The sequence below is a fragment of the Heterocephalus glaber genome, unplaced genomic scaffold, assembly GCF_053883595.1.
Source record: "Heterocephalus glaber isolate CG9 unplaced genomic scaffold, H.glaber_assembly_v1.0 deba00001561, whole genome shotgun sequence".
NCBI lineage: Eukaryota > Metazoa > Chordata > Mammalia > Rodentia > Bathyergidae > Heterocephalus > Heterocephalus glaber.
Window position 1 is genome coordinate 13,738,777 of NW_028258349.1, and position 16,987 is coordinate 13,755,763.

Genomic DNA, 16,987 nt, shown 5'->3' on the forward strand with positions numbered 1-16,987 from the left:
CTATAATCCCAGCTATTCAGGAGGCTGAGGCAGGAGTATTGCAAATTTGAGCCACCCTGGGCAACTTGGCGAGACCCTTTCTCAAAATGAAAAGGGCTTGGGATGTAGCTCAGTGGTAGAGCACTCCTGGCTTCAGTCCTGGTACTGGGGGGAAAGATGGCATGTGGAAGTCTTTGGGTGCCCCTGTGCTTGTTGGCAGCTCCTGCTTAACATCCCACCAGCTGCATGTCAAACAGAGGGGAGCTTTTCTTTCCCAACAGTTGAGCAGAAGCCACATAATGGAGACCCACAAACCTGGTTGGAGTCAGGTACTAGCCAGGCCTGGGCAGCAGACCACAGGGCAGACATTCTCCAGGAGTGATGGCTTCAAGGAGAATCCTGGGGACGGAAGGATGGGGGCAGGGTAGGCAAAGATCACCTATGGAGGTGTTCCTGCTCGGGAGGTGGAGTTGAGGGGTTTTGGTTCACTTGTGGACGAATAACACAGGCCTCCAACCTTTCCTGTGTCCTAACAGCCGTCCCACAGGGCCAGGGAGAAGGGGGTGTGGTCCTTTGAGACACCCACTCAGTAACCCAGACCCAAGCTCCTAGCTGGGCCTGCAGACTCTGGGGAACAGGCAAGGTGTGCTGCTTTCCATTTTTTGAAAATGGTTTGAAATTCAAAGGTTGTCAGTGTGTACAGGTAAAAGTCTCCCCCAAACCACCCAGCTGCCTTCACAGTTGACATGTTTATTGCGTATCCTGACTCTTCAGGCACATACAGCAAATCCGTGTAAAGTGTTCCGTTTCCACTTCTGAAATACCATACCCCCTGCTCTGCATCTATTTTTTTCATTCCATAGTCTTTGAGATCCTTCCATTCTGGTACATAAAGTGCTTTTTTCTTTCTTCTGCCTGCTGTACCTTCTATGGAATGGATGCGTGATAATCTTCTGCTGTCCTCTGTTAAGGGGCACTGGGCTTACTTCATGGTGCCTGCAATGAATGACCTTGTTTCTGCTCACTGCACCGTCACCAAGTGTGCAGCTGTAGGATAAATTCCTCAAATAGAAGCACTGGGTCAAGGGTATGTGCATATGTCCACTGTAGTCTTAGTGAAATTGCCAGAATTCATCCGTTTCTTCTGCCAGCTGGGTGTCTAAGAGAAAGGAGGGGCATTCCAGTATGCAGTGCTCGCTGACAGCCACAGAGCTGGATATGTTGTCTTGGCTAATGGGAGCTTTCGCACTGCGTAGCAGGACCACGTTGCAGGCATGTCCCAGCCACAGGGTCCCGTTTCCCCAGCCCATTTGTTCCTGGGACTTAGAATGGCAGTTGCCTTGAGTTCTGCATGGGGGCCCCAGGCCACTTAGGATGCCAGGGTTTAAAGGTGCATTGTTCCTTGGCAGCTGAGAGGTGGCCCTGGTGAATGAAGGAGGGAGATATTCACACACACACTGATGAGGGGAACAGGAGGCAGCCTTCTTGTGATCAGGGGTGGAGGTTGAATTGGCCTGGTGACTCTTCTCCGGTCCCTCCCTGCTGTGCCCTCCTCCCTGCCTCTCTTCTCCCCTGGCCCATTCCACCTCCCCAGGCAGCCCCTGCTTGGTCTCTAGGTGGACAGTTTCTTCCTGATGCTCCAGCCTTTCTTGCTTTGTACAGTTTAATTTGAAATATTTTTATTATGCAATATTTTAAACATTCTGAAAAGTGCAAAAAATAATATAACGGATACCCATATGCCTACCACCAGATTTAACAGATGTTACCATTTTGCCTTATTTGCTTCAGCTCTCCACCTTCTCTGTTTTGTTTTGTTTTGTTTTGTTGTTTTGTTGTTTTTTGGAGACAGATTCTTTTTTTTTTTTCACTAAGTTTATTGGTACATTTTAGGTATACAATATGATGACATCATGGGAAATTTGTACCTTTACATGGTATATCTTGGTTCTTATTTATTCCCCATTCCCCTGCCCTCCCTTCAACCCCTCCATCCCTCCCTGTTACAAAGACTTTGTTTCCATTTTTAACTTTTCTCATATTTTTTCCTTTCCCTTCTTTCCTTTCCTGTACTCCTCCCACTTCCCCTTCCCCTTTAGTCCTTTTCTTCCTGTTTCACATTATCTATTATATATTTTGATTCTTATTTATCCTTTCAGTTACTCACATCAGATAAACTATTTGGTATTTACACCTGTGTCCTATTTATTTCACTTAAGAATATGGCCTCATTGTGCATCCATTTAGCTATAAATGTCTCTAGTTTCTCATTCTTTATGGCTGAGTAGTACTCTTATTTTATTTTTTAAAAAGCATATCTTCATCCAGTCTCCAGTTGACGGGCAGTTGGGCTGTTTCCAAGTTTTAGTGATTACAAACTGTGCCGCTGTAAATTTGGGTGAGCATATATCGCTGTGGTGTGATTCTTTTAATTCTTTTGGGAAGATACCCAGCAGGGGAATAGCTGGGTCAAATGGGATGGAGATAGATTGTTACTATGTAGTTCAAGCTGGCCTCGAACTCAAGGCAATCCTCCTGCCTCAGTCTCCCAAGCACTGGGATTACAGACATGGCACCACCACACCCAGCTTTTGTCTTTATTTTTAAAGAAAGAAACTGTTAGAGCTCTAACCAAGGTGGCCCCTCGCCCACCCCTTTCTGTCACTGCTCTCTGGGCACACTTGACCTTGTATCTCTACTGTAAGAAGGAGCTTAGGCCCCAACCCATCCACCCTAACCTGCCTTCCACCCCAACCCCTGACCTCTCCCCTCAGTGGATTTCTAATCATCCTTCAGATGCCTCTGACGCTCTCAGTGGTCATTAGCCCCCCCCCCCCCCCCCCCGTGCTCTTGCCAAATGTGTTTCTGTGGCAGCACTCTTCGCACCAGAAAAACAATTCACTGGCCTGACATGGTGACTCACACTTGTAATCCTAACATTCAGGAACCTGAGGCAGGATTCCAAATTCACGGCCAGCCCTGTCTCAAAAAACAAACCGAAAAAACCAAACACACAAAACAAAACTTGCTGACTTGGCTTCTTCCTCCCTCGAAGGCAACCTGATGTCACAGTCACTTTCCTGTGTCTGTTAGGGCACAGTGCTTGGCACCTAGTGGGCCCTAAAGAGCTGGCTAGGCAAATCACTGGTCCGTACATTGTAGGCCCTAAGGATTATTAATTAAATCAATAATTGTGAATGTTCTAAAAAGACTTACTGAGCTGCAGGACCACAAGTGTCCTGGTGGTCATTCCATGTCCTGGTTGTGTAACGAGTTGTTGGCCTCTCCCATTTCTGAATGGCGCACCACCATTGTCCCCAAGCCTGTGGGTTGTAAGCAAGCCTCCTCCCTCCTGCTGGGAAGTTGGGACCAGCTTTTCTGATTGTCCAGAACCTCCAGCAGTTTTCAATTTCATGATTTTTATAATCATGAGTCAGAACAGTGAGAAAAGCCAAAATCTGTCCCTCTAGGCAACCAAGTTCTGAATGAAGTTACAAAGCTCTTCCCATCTGTAAAGCACAGTGGGATCACACCATGATTTAGAGTTACGGGACTGACCTGGGCGTGGTGGCACACACCTATAATTCTAATACTCAGGAGGCTGTGGCAAGAGGACTGCCACGAGTTTGAGGCCAACCTGGGCTACATAGTGAGTTCAAGGCCAGCCTGAACTACATAGCAAGACCCTGTCTCAACAGCAAAAGAGTGAAGGGATTGGCAAGGTCATCTTGTCCATGGCTCTACCCAGAGGCAAGCCATTCCCATAGAGTTAACTGAAGAAGGAAGCATACATAGTTTGTGCCGCCTTTGAAGAACATCTGCCCATTTCAGGAAAGAGAAAATACCTGTACCCACATAAAATGGCAGTCTGCTTCTTCTCAGTGTCTCTATTCAAGTCCCTGTTGTTACTTTAGTCAGTTTGAGTACCTGTGCTAGTGCTGGGGAGTCTGCTGAGCCTACAATGGGATCTACCTGTGTGGCTGTCCTGGGGCACAAAGGGACAGTGAATAAGGCGAATGAAGAGCGAGGCTCTGACTCATCCACCAGGGTCATGCAGTGGCTGTCTTACCAGTCCCCTGCACTGGTTCTGTTCTGCATGAGGCTGCTGAAGTGGTCTCTGCAGATCTCCAGCTTGCTGTCACTTTTTTCCCTCCAGTACTGGGGATTGAATCCTGAGCCTTCTCACTGAGCTACATCCCAGCCCTTTTTAATTTTTTTTTATTTTGAGACAAGGTTTCACTAAGTTGCCCAGGCTGGTTTCACACTTGTGGTCCTCCTGTCTCAGCCTCCCAGGGTCCTGGTATTACAGGCATATGCGACCATGTCTCCCATATCACTGTCTACCACCTGCACCTATCAGAGATCCAGAGAGAGTTAGTGTTCCTGTTGGATTTAACAGAAGGGGATTCATGAACAGACCAACACGAATGTGGGCAGGTTCCAGGATCTGGTATGGGAAAGTGAGGCATGCAGGGACTCCACTTCCCCAGGCCTGGCAGGGTCAGAGGGGCATGGGAGAAGTTCCTGGAAACTTCGAGAGCTGAGGCCTGGGCGAAGGGCCTCCCAGCAGGAACAGTGCTGAGGTTAGGACCAAGGACCCAAGTCCCTGCCATTATCACAGTCTAACAGGCAAGGAAAGAGAAGAAATAAATACAGGCATGCATCGATTGAAGACTGGAACACATTCTTTTTTTGGTACCAGGGATCAAACTCATGACCTTGCGCTTTCAAGGCAAGCACGGTGCCACTGAGCTAAATCCCCAGCCCAAGGAACACATTCTGAGAAATGCATCGTTGGCTGATTTCATCACTATGTAAATACAGAATGTACTTACACAAACTTACTTACACAAACTACGGTGCCTATAATTTTATGGGACTACTTTCACATACTTGGCCTATCAAGAGCTAGACAAGGTGGCACATATCTGTGATTCCAGCACTCAGGAGGCTGAGGCAGAAGGATGGCTGCAAGTTTGAGGCCAGCCTGGGCTACATAGTGAGTTCAAGGCTAGCCTGAACTACATAGCAAGACCCTATCAAAACAACAACAACAAAAACACAAATAAATGACCTATCATTGCCCCAGAGGTCATTATGTGGTGCATGACTGCACTTCAGCCTCTCTGTCCCCACCTTCCTGTCTCCCACCAGTGCTTCCTATTACCCAGACTCAATTGGAAGGCAGAGGTCAGGGCCTAGGTGGTGTAGATATAAAGGTCGTCCTTCCAGAACAGGGCAAATGGAAAGCAGGACACAAAACCAAGGCCCTGTGTGGTCTGGCTACTGACCACTTTCCCAGCCTCCTGCTCCTTGCTCCCTGGGCTCTGCCTGTAGCTCCCGGGGTTCTTTCTACTCTGTGTGTGCCATGCCTTTCCTACTCGCCTGTGGTATGTATATGCCATGCCCTCCGCCTGAAGCTCTCTGTCCCTGCCCTGCTCAGCCCTTACAGCTAGATGGTCACTTTTTTAGAGAAAGCCTCCCAGCCTCCCCCCGTCCAAATCAGGGCCTTCTGTTGTCATGACATGCCCTGTGCACTTCCTCTGTGTATGCTCATCTGTGCGTGGTTAGTGTGTGGTTCCTCCTAGAAACCTGAACAAGCATTGCGTTTGGGTTGCACGGAATATTTTTAATCCATAATTTCTGTATTTACAAAATTACCCTACGCTAGGAAGAACAACAACAGGAGCTCTCAGCACTCTCCAGTGAAGTGTCCATAAGGGCATGTAGTACATGCAGTCCTATAGGGAAAGCTTGGCTAGGTTTTTGCTTGTTCTTTACCTTAGCTCTTACCATTATCATGCAAACAGCATAGGAGAGCCATCTTCCCCTACTCTGGGGTGGATACCCTGGCAGATACCTTGAGCTTTCTGCCCACTTATAGAAACTATCTGCCCAAAGGCAGATAGGGAGCCTGGCATCCGCTTCATTTCTCCACTGTGCCCTTCTCTGCCTCCCAGCCCTGCTGCCTGCCGGGTTGTGACTCATGAGGGTCAGCGCATAGGAAGAAGAAGGGAGGTGAGGAGATGCTGTTGGGCTGTCCTCAGAACAGGCTATCTGCTGGCTGGGCTCTTCAGGAGTTCCTTGTCCACCCTTGAGTTCTCACAGGCAGAAGCCAACCCCAGTCTCTTCCCACTGTATGGGTCCCCAAGGAGGCTTCTACCTGGGGCCTCCATTCACAGAAGGGAAATGGGCTGAGGATGTGGCCCCGTGGTAGAGCCCTTGTCAAGCATGCACAGGGCCCTCTGTTCAATCCCAGCACCAGAAGGGGAGACACCCCTACTTTTGATGATGTATTTTTCTCTAAGGAGAGGCTTGGTGCTTTTCTTCTCACATCTAAATAATTTCTCCCTCCTCAGCATGGCTGTGACCCGATCCAAAGATGCTCCTCCTTTTGGGCCCCCCATCCCCAGTGGAACTACATTCCGAAAACCTGATGTCTTCAGAGACTTCTTGCTGGCCAAGGTGATTAACGCTGAGAATGCTGCACACAAGTCTGACAAGTTCCACACCATGGCCACCAGGACCCGCCAGGAGTACCTCAAAGACCTAGCTGAAAACTGTGTCTCCAACACCCCCATCGACTCCACTGGCAAATTCAACCTCATCTCCCTGACCTCCAAGAAGAAGGAGAAGACAAAGGCCCGGGCAGGCGCAGAGCAGCACAGTGCAGGGGCCATTGCCTGGCGGGTGGCCGTGCAGGACTACGCCCAGGGGGTGGAAATCGACTGTATTTTGGGAATTTCCAATGAGTTTGTGGTGCTCCTGGACCTACGCACCAAGGAGGTTGTATTCAACTGCTACTGTGGGGATGTCATTGGCTGGACCCCAGACTCCTCGACCCTGAAAATCTTTTATGGCCGAGGGGACCACATCTTCGTGCAGGCCACAGAGGGCTCTGTGGAGGATATCAGGGAAATTGTCCAGAGACTGAAGGTAAGAGAGTGGTCAGGAGTGGTACAGAGGCCTCAGGAACCACTGAAATACTTTCCCTCACCAGTCAGTCACGCCGGTACATAAGTCATTCCCAAGAGTGTCAGAATTACACAGTGTTGGTCTGGTGGGCCCTGCAGGCCAGGTTCTTCCTAGGTAAGGTTTGGGCCAGGAGTCTGCGGCTTTCCACACCACCACCTCAGGGCAAAAGACATCCTGCTGGGGATTTAGTTCAGTGGTTCTGGCGCCTGCCTCGAAAGCGAAAGGTCCAGAGTTCGATCCCTGGTACCACAAAAAAAAAAAGGGCTGGGGATTTAGCTCAGTGGTTTCGCCGCCTGCTGCGCAAGCACAAGGACCCAAGTTCGATCCCCGGCACCAAAAAAAGAAGACATCCTTATTAACCCTAGCAGTAGATAGGAAATATAAGTTTAAACTCATGTTAAAAATGTAAATATTGGGCCAGGGATTTAGCTCAGTGGTTCCGCCACCTGCCTTGCAAGCACAAGGTCCCAAGTTTGATCCCTGGTACCAAAGAAAAAAATGTAAATGAGTTTAGGACTATAGCCCAGTGGTAGAGTCCTCGCCTAGCATGCACAAGGCCCTGGGTTTAATCTCCAACACTACAAATACAAATAAAAGTACTTTTCTAGAAGAATTAAAATTGAATAAAAAAGATTCTAGACCATTAAAGAATAGAGCAGAGGCAGAAAACAAAAAAAAAGTATTAAGCCAGGCATGGTGACACACACCTGTAGTCCCAGCACTTGGGAAGCAGAGGCAAGAAGATTGCCACAAGTTCAAGGCCAGTCTGGGTACGTAATAAGCTCAAGGCCAGCCTGAGCTACATAGCAAGTCTCTGTCTCAAAAAGAAAAAAGAAAAAATACTAAAAAGCATGATGAAAGAAACAAACATAAAATTAAGTGGCAGGAATAAGCTCCATGTTAATAATCACAGTAAGTGTGAATGGCCTAACTTCCTGTGTTAAAAGGTAGATTCAGTCTGGATAAAAATTTTACTGTAAAAACAATCCTTGGGCCAGGGATTTAGCTCAGTGGCACAGAGCCTGCCTTGCAAGTGCAAGGTCCTGAGTTTGATCTCCAGTACCAAATTAATTAATTAAACTATTAAAAAAAAAAATCCTTGGGCTCAGTGGTAGAGTGCTTGCCCACCATATCCCTTACCTAGCTGTCCTGATGGACAGCTCAGAGTCACGTTATGGCCAAACCAAGAATGGCAGATTGGTGACAACTTGGTTGGTAATGGCTGCCTGAAGCATTGTGCTTTGAAGTATCCAGGCCAATCCTGAGCACCACAGGTCAGTACACTGTGGTCAACACAGTGATTGTCTCTGCAGCAGATTTAGTGGAGTGGTGCGTCAAGCATGCTGAGAAGGCAGTAAGAGCACAGGGTCTAGAATCAAAAGGCCTGGCTCCAAATCCCAGCATTGCCATTTTCCAGCTGTGAGACCTCCTAATCAAGTTACTTAGCCTCTGTGTGACTCGGTTTCCCTAACTGAAAAACACAAACAAGAATCATGCTAAAACATATGTGGGTTTTAAGGATTGGGTGAGTTATGCTGCCTGGACAAACTTGCCTGACTTGGTAGGTTGTGCCCTCCTGCTGCCCCTGTGGTGGCTGTCCTAGCCCATTTAGGCCTTTTGTACTCATTAAGTTCAGGTGGGACAGGTAAAGCCCTGCTTACAGTTTCCCTGGCTTTCCATATCATGCTGTTTCATAGAGCAATTTCATTGTTTAGATTTCCTGTTAGAAGGTGAGGTCCAGGAACTGGGGCTTCCATTGGTCTGCTCACTTGCTGATCTCATGGGCTTAGAACAGGGCTGGCACATAGTAGCTACTCAACAAACAGATTAGTGATGGGTTAGTTGAATGAATTTATTGAACCTTTACTCTGTGCTAAGCATTCTACCTGCATGATCTCACATAATCCTCCCACCCACTCCAAATACAGGTCCTGTTCTTCTTCCCACTTGACAAACGAGGAAACTGAAGCTCAGAGAGGTACAGATACTCACAGAGATTGGACACCAAATAGGTGCCACCACTGGGGTCTGAATCCAGGTTTTTCTGACTTTTTTTTTTTTTTGGTACCGGGGATCGAACTTGGGACCTTGCACTTGTGAGGCAGGCACTGGAACCGCTGAGCTAAATCCCCAGCCCCAGGTTTTTCTGACTCTTAAAACCTGCTTATGCTCAAACTCAGGACTGGTCTCTACTTCCTCAGCATCTCCCCTGGGCTAAGCGGCCCTGAAACTTAACGTGGCCAAGAGTAAAGTATTCCTCCCACCTGCTCAGGTTTCTTGGTTCATTAAGGCCAAGGCCAAGCCTATCTTCCCGTTTGCTGAGGTCAAAAGCCTTGACGTCAGCCTGGCTCCCCTTGTCTCATCCCCACTCCTTCACAGGCAGCCTCCAGCTGCTTCCCCCCTTCTGCAGCTGCACCGCAGTGCAAGCTACCCGTGGTCTCCAGATTACTGTAGTAGCCTCCCCGACAGTTTTGCACCTCCATCTTCACTTCCCATGGTCTGTTCTTTTTTTTTTTTTGGTACCGGGGATCAAACTCGGGTCCTTGTGCTTGCGAGGCAGGCAACGGAACCTCTGGGCTAAATCCCCAGCCCATCCCGTGGTCTGTTCTTAATGTGGGAGCCCAAGGGATCTCATCATGTCACTGCTGTGCTCCAAACCTCAGCTCGCTCAAGGCAAAGGCAGAGCCCTTGCACTGGCCCACATGGCTCTTTAGATCTGTTGGCTTTTCTGACTTGGTGTTCCCCTCACTCTGCTCCCGCCACACAGACCTCTACTGTTTCTCCAGTGTGCTAGGCGGATGTCTGGACTCAGGGCCTCTTCACTGCCTGAGGCCTCTCGCTGGAATACTCTTTTTTTGACCCCCCTTGGCTTGTTCTGCCCCTTCCTACAGCCTTTGATCAAATGTCCATGAGGTCTCACTATCTCGGATTGCAAAGCCCCTTCCCTGACTTGGCCCAGAGTGTACTGCCACCTGCTCTGCCTGCTTTTCCATCATCTTACATGTGTCGCCTCTGCCCTCAGCACCCAGGCCAGCATCTGGTACACAGTAGGCATCTGATGTGTGCTGTGTACCTACAGAACATGGGCTGTCCTCGTAATAGCAACAGGGAACATTCATGGGGGCCGGCAGTGGGTCAGACCTGCTCAGCCCTTTGTGTGGCTTTGCCTTCTTCCTCACAAATGCCCAGTGAGGTAGATAACATTATCATCTCCACTTCACAAATGAGGAAACCGAGGCCTGGAGAGAGAAATCAGCTTGCCCAGGGCCCATGGTAAAGGAAAAGCCTGGGTTCTTCAACACCAGGTTGTTTCACCTCCCCACACCCTGACTGCAGCTTGCGTTTCCTGAGCAAGGACCATGCCAGGCACTATGCCAGGCTACATATTTTACCCACATCCTCTCAGTGCCACTCTGTCCCACCCCCATCCCCATGCCTAGTGTTGGCACAGTCCTCTTGGAGCACATTTCCATGGCCGTTTCCACCCCCAGTCTCAGCTCCCAAAGCCTTCCAAGGAGTCAGCAGGCTGGGGAGAGATGACATAAGCCATCTTCTGTAAGAGCCAGTGTGTCTCTGTGCCATCTTCCAAGGAAAGCTCCTCGTACCCTTCTCTGGCTGAACTACAATTCAGACTCAGGGCTGGCTGGCTCTACCACCCTACTGTCCTAGACATCCTGAATGAATCACATCTTTTCGTTTGTTAATTGGACAGTTTTACTATGTGCTGGCCCTAGGTGGCCAGTGCTGGGACACAGCGATGACCACAATGGGTCCAGGCCTGCCTTCAGGGGGCTCCCATTGGGGCAAATACAGAACAACCAATTACAAGTACCAGGAGGTTAAAAGGAAGGTGTTAAGAGTGTTAAGAGAATCTGTCATAGGGACCTAAATTAGACAAGGAGGTCCCCAATCCACAGCTTGGTTACAGCTCCAGACTTAGTTGGATAGCAAAGGGTAACAGGATTTCATATGAATCTGGCTTTCCTTGAAAAACTGGGAGATGTGGCTATACTGAGCTCACATTTGCAAGAGTAATGGTCAGCTGAAGTGGGATGATGGGTCCTCCCTTTAGCTGGGGCACAAGTATGCCATTTGACCATGTGAGAGACCTATGAAGTTGGGCATAGAGAAGGCTTAACCGGGCCAGGGATTTAGCTCAGTGGTTCCGACGCCCACTTTGTAAGCGCAAGGTCCCGAGTTTGATCCCCGGTACCAAAAAAAAAAAGAACGCTTAACCCAGTGCCTAGCACACACATCGGCCCCCAAAATGAGCTTCAGCAGGGCCTATGGCTGGGTGCCTGGGTGGCTGGGTGGCTGCTGAAACCAGCAGGGGTTTGTTTGAATTGTTGTGTGGGTTGGGGGTCATAAGCGGCTCCCTAAGCCCTGTGGCCTTCCTGGGGCCTTGTAAACATCAGGAATGGTTCTCTTCTTCAGCTCTGGACTTGCTGTAAAAGCAAAAGAGAGAAATTTCAGGACTTCTCGCGCCCTTGCTCGCTCACTCTCACTCTCGCTCTTGTTCTCTCTCTGTCTCTCCTTCTCCTTCTCTCCTTCTCCCTCTCCCTCTCCCTCCACCACCAAATGACCCAAAGCAGCTACAGAGGTAAGATTGACCTGCTAAAATACAATAGAGACCTAGAGATCTAGGAGCTGAGATGGGACCTTATTTCTCTTTTAACCAGCTCTTGGGCCGGCAGGGGAGCTCAGGGGCTCAGGGGCTCACGTGTCTTGGTCCTGTGGCTCCCCCTTTCCCTCATTGATGTAGAGAGATATCATCTGACATTCAGTGCCACGTCATTCCATATCAGGAAAGGAGAGCACATGAGTGTGGAGGGCAAGCAATTTTTTTTTTTGGTACCGAGGATCGAACTCGGGACCTTGCGTTTTTGAGGTAGGCGGTGGCACCACTGAGCTAAATCCCTGGCCCAGAAATTTTATTTTTAATAACCAAAGTTATGCCAGGTGTCGTGGCCCACACCTATAGTCCCGGCTACTCAGGAAGCTAAGGCAGGAGAACCACTTGAGTTCAGCAATTTGAGAATAGCCTGGGCAACATAGTGAGACCCTATCGAAAAAAAAAAGAAAAAAAAAAGTAGAAGTTCTGTCATTTCATATTCTGTCAGCCAAAATTAAACCATGTATCCTTACCCAGCCATAAGGGAAGCTGAGTGACCATGGACAGTGCTCCTGCAGTGTATGCTGAGCTGTACTTGCACTCGGTCCAGCCCTTTCTGGAAGATGAGGTCCTTCCCGTGACAACTACACAGGCCTCTAAGAGGTGGTATGGCCCAGCTGGTCATGGGCATGGACACACAGGACTTGCCTTTGTAACCCACAGCCAAGCCCTTTGTTTTTAGTTTTTGGGTTCTCTTTCTTTCTTTCAACCAGCCTCTGGACAGAGTGACCACTTCAAAGGCAAGAAAAATTTTGACTCCCAAAGCAAAAGCAATGGGCTAGGATAAATCCAATCATAGCTTTCTCTTTTGAGGCACAAGGCAGTCAACTTTCTTTTCAACCAGTTTTAACTTTTTTTTTTTGGTACCAGGGATCGAACTCATGTCCTTACACTTGCCAGGCAGGCAGCGGAACCACTGAGCTAAATCTCCGGCCCTCCAGCCCTTTTTTTTTTTTGAGGCAAGGTCTTGCTTTGTAGTCCAGGCTGGCCTTGAACTCACTGTGTAGTCCAGGCTGGCCTCAAACTCAGACTCCTGAGTGCTAGAATTACAGGCATGCTCCACCACACCTGGAAAGTTTTATCTTTTAATTATGGAACATTTCAAACATACACAGAAGTAAAGGGAATCATATATGAAGCCCAGTCACCAATACCAGCCTCAACACTTACCTACCCATGGCCATCATGTTTCTTCCTTCCCTGTCTACCTTCCTTCTGATGATTTTTTTTTTTTCTTTTGGTACCGGGGATTGAACTGAGGACCTTGCGCTCGCAGCAAGGTGGCAGAACCACTGAGCTAAATCCCCGGCCCTCTGACAATTTTTAAGCAAATCTTAGACATCATATCATCTACAAATCTTTCAATATTTATTTCTAAAAGATAGACTCTTAAAAATAACAATTTTAGCCAAGCACAGTCCTGCATCCCTATAATCTCAGCTACCCAGGAGGCTGAGACAGGAGGATGGTGCATTTGAAGCCAGCCTGGACAATTTAGTCAGACTTTATTGCAAATTTTTCTTAAAGGGGGTGGGGGAGGGTTGGTGATGTAATTCAGTGGTAGAGCAGGTACCTACCATGTGTGAAGCCCTGGATCCATTCCCCCAGCACAGCAAAAAATAATGACAGTAGCTTTATCATCACACATAAAAAATTAACAGTAATTTCTTATTGTCAAATAGGTTGCCATCTGTGGATGGGGTATGAAAAAATTACTCATTCACAATCAGTGTTAAAGGATAGATATCATAGTCCATTTAGTCTGCTATAACAAAATACTTTAGACTGGGTATACAAACAGCAAACATTTATTTCTCTATTTTGGAGGCTGACAAATCCAAAGTCAAAGCAACAGCTGGTTTGGATTCTGGCAAGTGGTACTTCTTCTGGTTCCTACATGGCACCTCCTCGCTGAATCATTGAAAGAGAGAAACAGCTCCTTGGGCCTTTTTTTTTTTTCCGGTACTTAGGATTGAACCTAGGGCCTTTGCACTAAACTACAAAGCATGAGGTAGAAGTGTAGCTCAGTGGTAGAATAATTAGCTGACATCCATGAGGCACTGGGATCCATTACCAGCAACACACACACACACACACACACACACACACACACACACACATCAAAGTACATGGGCTGGGGATTTAGCTCAGTGGTTTTGTCTCCTGCTACGCAAGCACAAGGACCCAAGTTCAATCCCCAGTACCAAAAACAAACAAAATATCAAAGTACATCACAGTGAATAATGAAAAGTACTACTGTGTGAAGGAGGCTTTTTTTTTTTTGTCTAAGACAGGGTCTTGCCTTGTAGCTCAGGCTGGCCTTGAACTCATAGCGATCCTCCTGCTTCGTCCATCCTCCCTAGTGCTGGGATTACAGGAGTGCGCCACCACCCGCAGCTTGAAGCAGGCTTTTAGTCATACATGTTTCCCCCACTTCCAAATTCCCACTATCCAAATCAGGACCCAAACAAATTTGCTGAGATTTTCAAGTAAGTCTTTTGCCACCCATCTTCTTGCTGTCCACACTCAAGAATGTGATCAATTTGGATTGCAAGAAATGTTTGTGTCTGTGGATGTGTGTGTAAATGTCTGAATGCAGAGCTTGTGACATAGTTATTTCTTTCAGTAATAGTTAAAAGAATATGAAAGCCAGAACTCTATGGTAATAAGTACATTAAATGGCATAATTTCTAGCTAAGGGATGACTTCTCGTGTGAAATTTGAACATTACCTGTTCTCTTTCTGTAATGTAGTTTTAAGAAGAGGGCAGGCAGATCTTGCTATAGTTGGCTTGTGAAGTTCATCTTTTTGTATCCCCAAAAGGGACAGAACCATTAATGACACGGTGAGGGCCTGGGGGCTCTAATCAGCAGATTCTTAATTTTTGTATCTTACATTCACAACGTGGGGGAGTGGGAAAATCTCACACAAGCAGGAAATGGGGAAGGATCGGAGCGAGACTCTGGTCTTGTTGGTTCCATGTTGGAAGGTCTGAGGAGGAGATGGGGGTGCTTCTGGGATTGTTGTCACCAAGTGGAAGAATATTGTATATCTTAGAATATTGTATATCTAATTGTTACTCTCTTTGTTGTCGGGACAAAGCACCCAACACCCACAATTTAAAGAACAAAAGGATTATTTTGGCTCCCGTTTCAGAAGTTTTAGTCCAAGACTTTCGTGGTGGCGCATACCTGTAATCCCAGCAGTTGGGAGGCTGAGACAGTATCACACGAGTTCAAGGCCAGCCTGAACTACATAGGGAGACCCTGTCTTAAAAAAAGACTAGCCTGAACTAAGAGCAAGATCCTGTCTCAAAAAAAAAAAACAAACCCCAAAGTTTCAGTCCTTGAATGGTTAGTGGCACGGTGGAAGGGCCCAGGCGGAAGAAAGCTGCTCGTGTCATGGTGGTCAGGAAGCCAAGAGGGAAGGGATGAGCCAGGGGAGAGAGATGCCCTTCCAGGTCACACCCTGCAGTGGCCCGGCCCTTCTGACTGGCCCCTTCCTCCAAGAGCATGTCGGTGATAACACCCCTATAATCCAGTCACTTCCAAAGCCTGCTTGTGAGTACATGAAGCCCTTAGGGGACATCTAGAAACAAACCATCTCACGACATGAGCCCCCAAGCTGGCCAGTCTGTTTCTTCTCCCACTCACTTCAGTTGGAATCAGTGTGTCAGACAGGATACATTCATGGGTTAAAGCAACCAAAATTTCTTCCTTGCTTGTATTACATGTGTGCCCTGGGCTTGGTGGGGGCTCTGCTCTATGCTGTTCTAACACTGGGGTCCCAGCTTTCCAGACAGCTGCTGCTGTCTAGGATATTCATGGTCCCTGGCAGAGGTAAAGGGCCCACACAGGGTCTCGAATTGGTGACTCAAACCCCAGCCCAGGGGACATGCTCGTCCCACTGCCAGCTCACCCTCCTGACCACAGTGGCCCACAAGTGCAGTCCTGCCAGACCTGAGGAAGTAGGGAGACCAGAGACCCCATGCACCAGTAAGCCCCAGGTGACCTATCCACGATTCCTCTTCAGGAACCTGAGCTGGCACCAGGTGATGCTCCCTCTCTCGTAACCTGGCATCAGCTGGGAAAGAGGAAGAGACAGAGTCAACAGGTCTTTCATCTTAACAGGGGTTGGGGGCACCTGACCCAAGTGTCTGAGGCTGGGTCCCACCTGTTGTCCACAGGTGATGACCAACGGCTGGGAGACAGTGGACATGACCCTGCGGCGGAACGGACTGGGGCAGCTGGGCTTCCACGTGAAATACGATGGCACAGTGGCCGAGGTGGAGGACTATGGGTTTGCCTGGCAAGCTGGCCTCCGACAGGGCAGCCGGCTGGTGGAGATCTGCAAGGTGGCTGTGGTCACACTGACCCATGACCAGATGATCGACCTGCTGCGCACTTCTGTCACTGTGAAAGTGGTCATCATCCCACCTTTTGAGGATGGCACACCCCGAAGGTGAGAGGCGGGAGTGGGTTGGGGACTGGTGGCTCCCAGAGGCCTCCCTGGCACTGCCACCCTAGGCTTCAGTAGAGGGGCTAGATAATCCCTGTCTCAGCTAGAACAGTGGTAATGGTGACAGGCGGAGTAAACCCTTAGCCATGCCGGTTATTGGTTTAAGCTCCTCTTGTTCCTGATATCGCACATATTCTCCACAGCAGCCCTGAGGTGTATACCTCATTTGCATCTCTAGATGAAGCTCTCAGTATTAAAAGCAGCTTGCTCCAGCTGGAGATTTAGCTCAGTGGCACCGCACCTGCCTCGAAAGTGCAAGGTCCTGAGTTCGATCCCCGGTACCAAAAAAAAAAGCAGCTTGCTCAAGGACACACTGGATTGCACTGGATTCCTTTGTTCAGCCTGTGTTTACTAAGCCCCTACTATGTGCCAGCTCCATCCACAGTGCTAGGGTCAAGTGGTAGACAAAGCAAGGGCCTGCCCTCTTGGAGTTTGTGTTCTCTGGGGAAGGACAGGGAGTAAAAAAGTAGGCACATACTACAGGATCCAGTAGTGATCCCTTCTAAGAAAAAAATAGAAACAGGGTCAAAGGAGGGGCTACCGTGTGACAGGAGCATTGCTTGAGGGTGAGCGGCTCATGGCAGAGGCAGCCATGTGGTTTGGGGGCCAACAGGCTCCAGATAAAACTAACCGGGGCAGAGTCTCCCAGTTGTGTGTGGAATGGCACAGACCTGAGCAGAGTGAGCCCGGGTTTGAGCTGGGAGAACCAGACCCAAGTGGTGGGACAGACTGGGAGATTTTTATGGACCATGGAAGCCACTTGGGTTTTATTCTAAGCCCAATGGGAAGACAGTAGAGGGCTTGTTTCTTTTAGTTTCTTTTTTAATGAAACATTTCAAACAT

General features: G+C 48.5%; 1 protein-coding gene across 15 annotated transcripts in view; it reads left to right on the top strand.

Moving 5' to 3' along the window:
* The window catches only part of Sipa1l3 (signal induced proliferation associated 1 like 3), a 227,914-nt gene that overhangs the window by 151,264 nt on the left and 59,663 nt on the right, over nt 1–16,987 (top strand). For all 15 annotated transcript variants that reach the window (XM_087191195.1, XM_004859023.4, XM_004859024.4 and 12 more), the window contains 2 exons: nt 6,339–6,915; nt 15,813–16,087. In XM_087191195.1, coding sequence (XP_087047321.1) covers nt 6,339–6,915; nt 15,813–16,087 — 852 coding nt within the window. The remainder of the gene's footprint in view (nt 1–6,338; nt 6,916–15,812; nt 16,088–16,987) is intronic.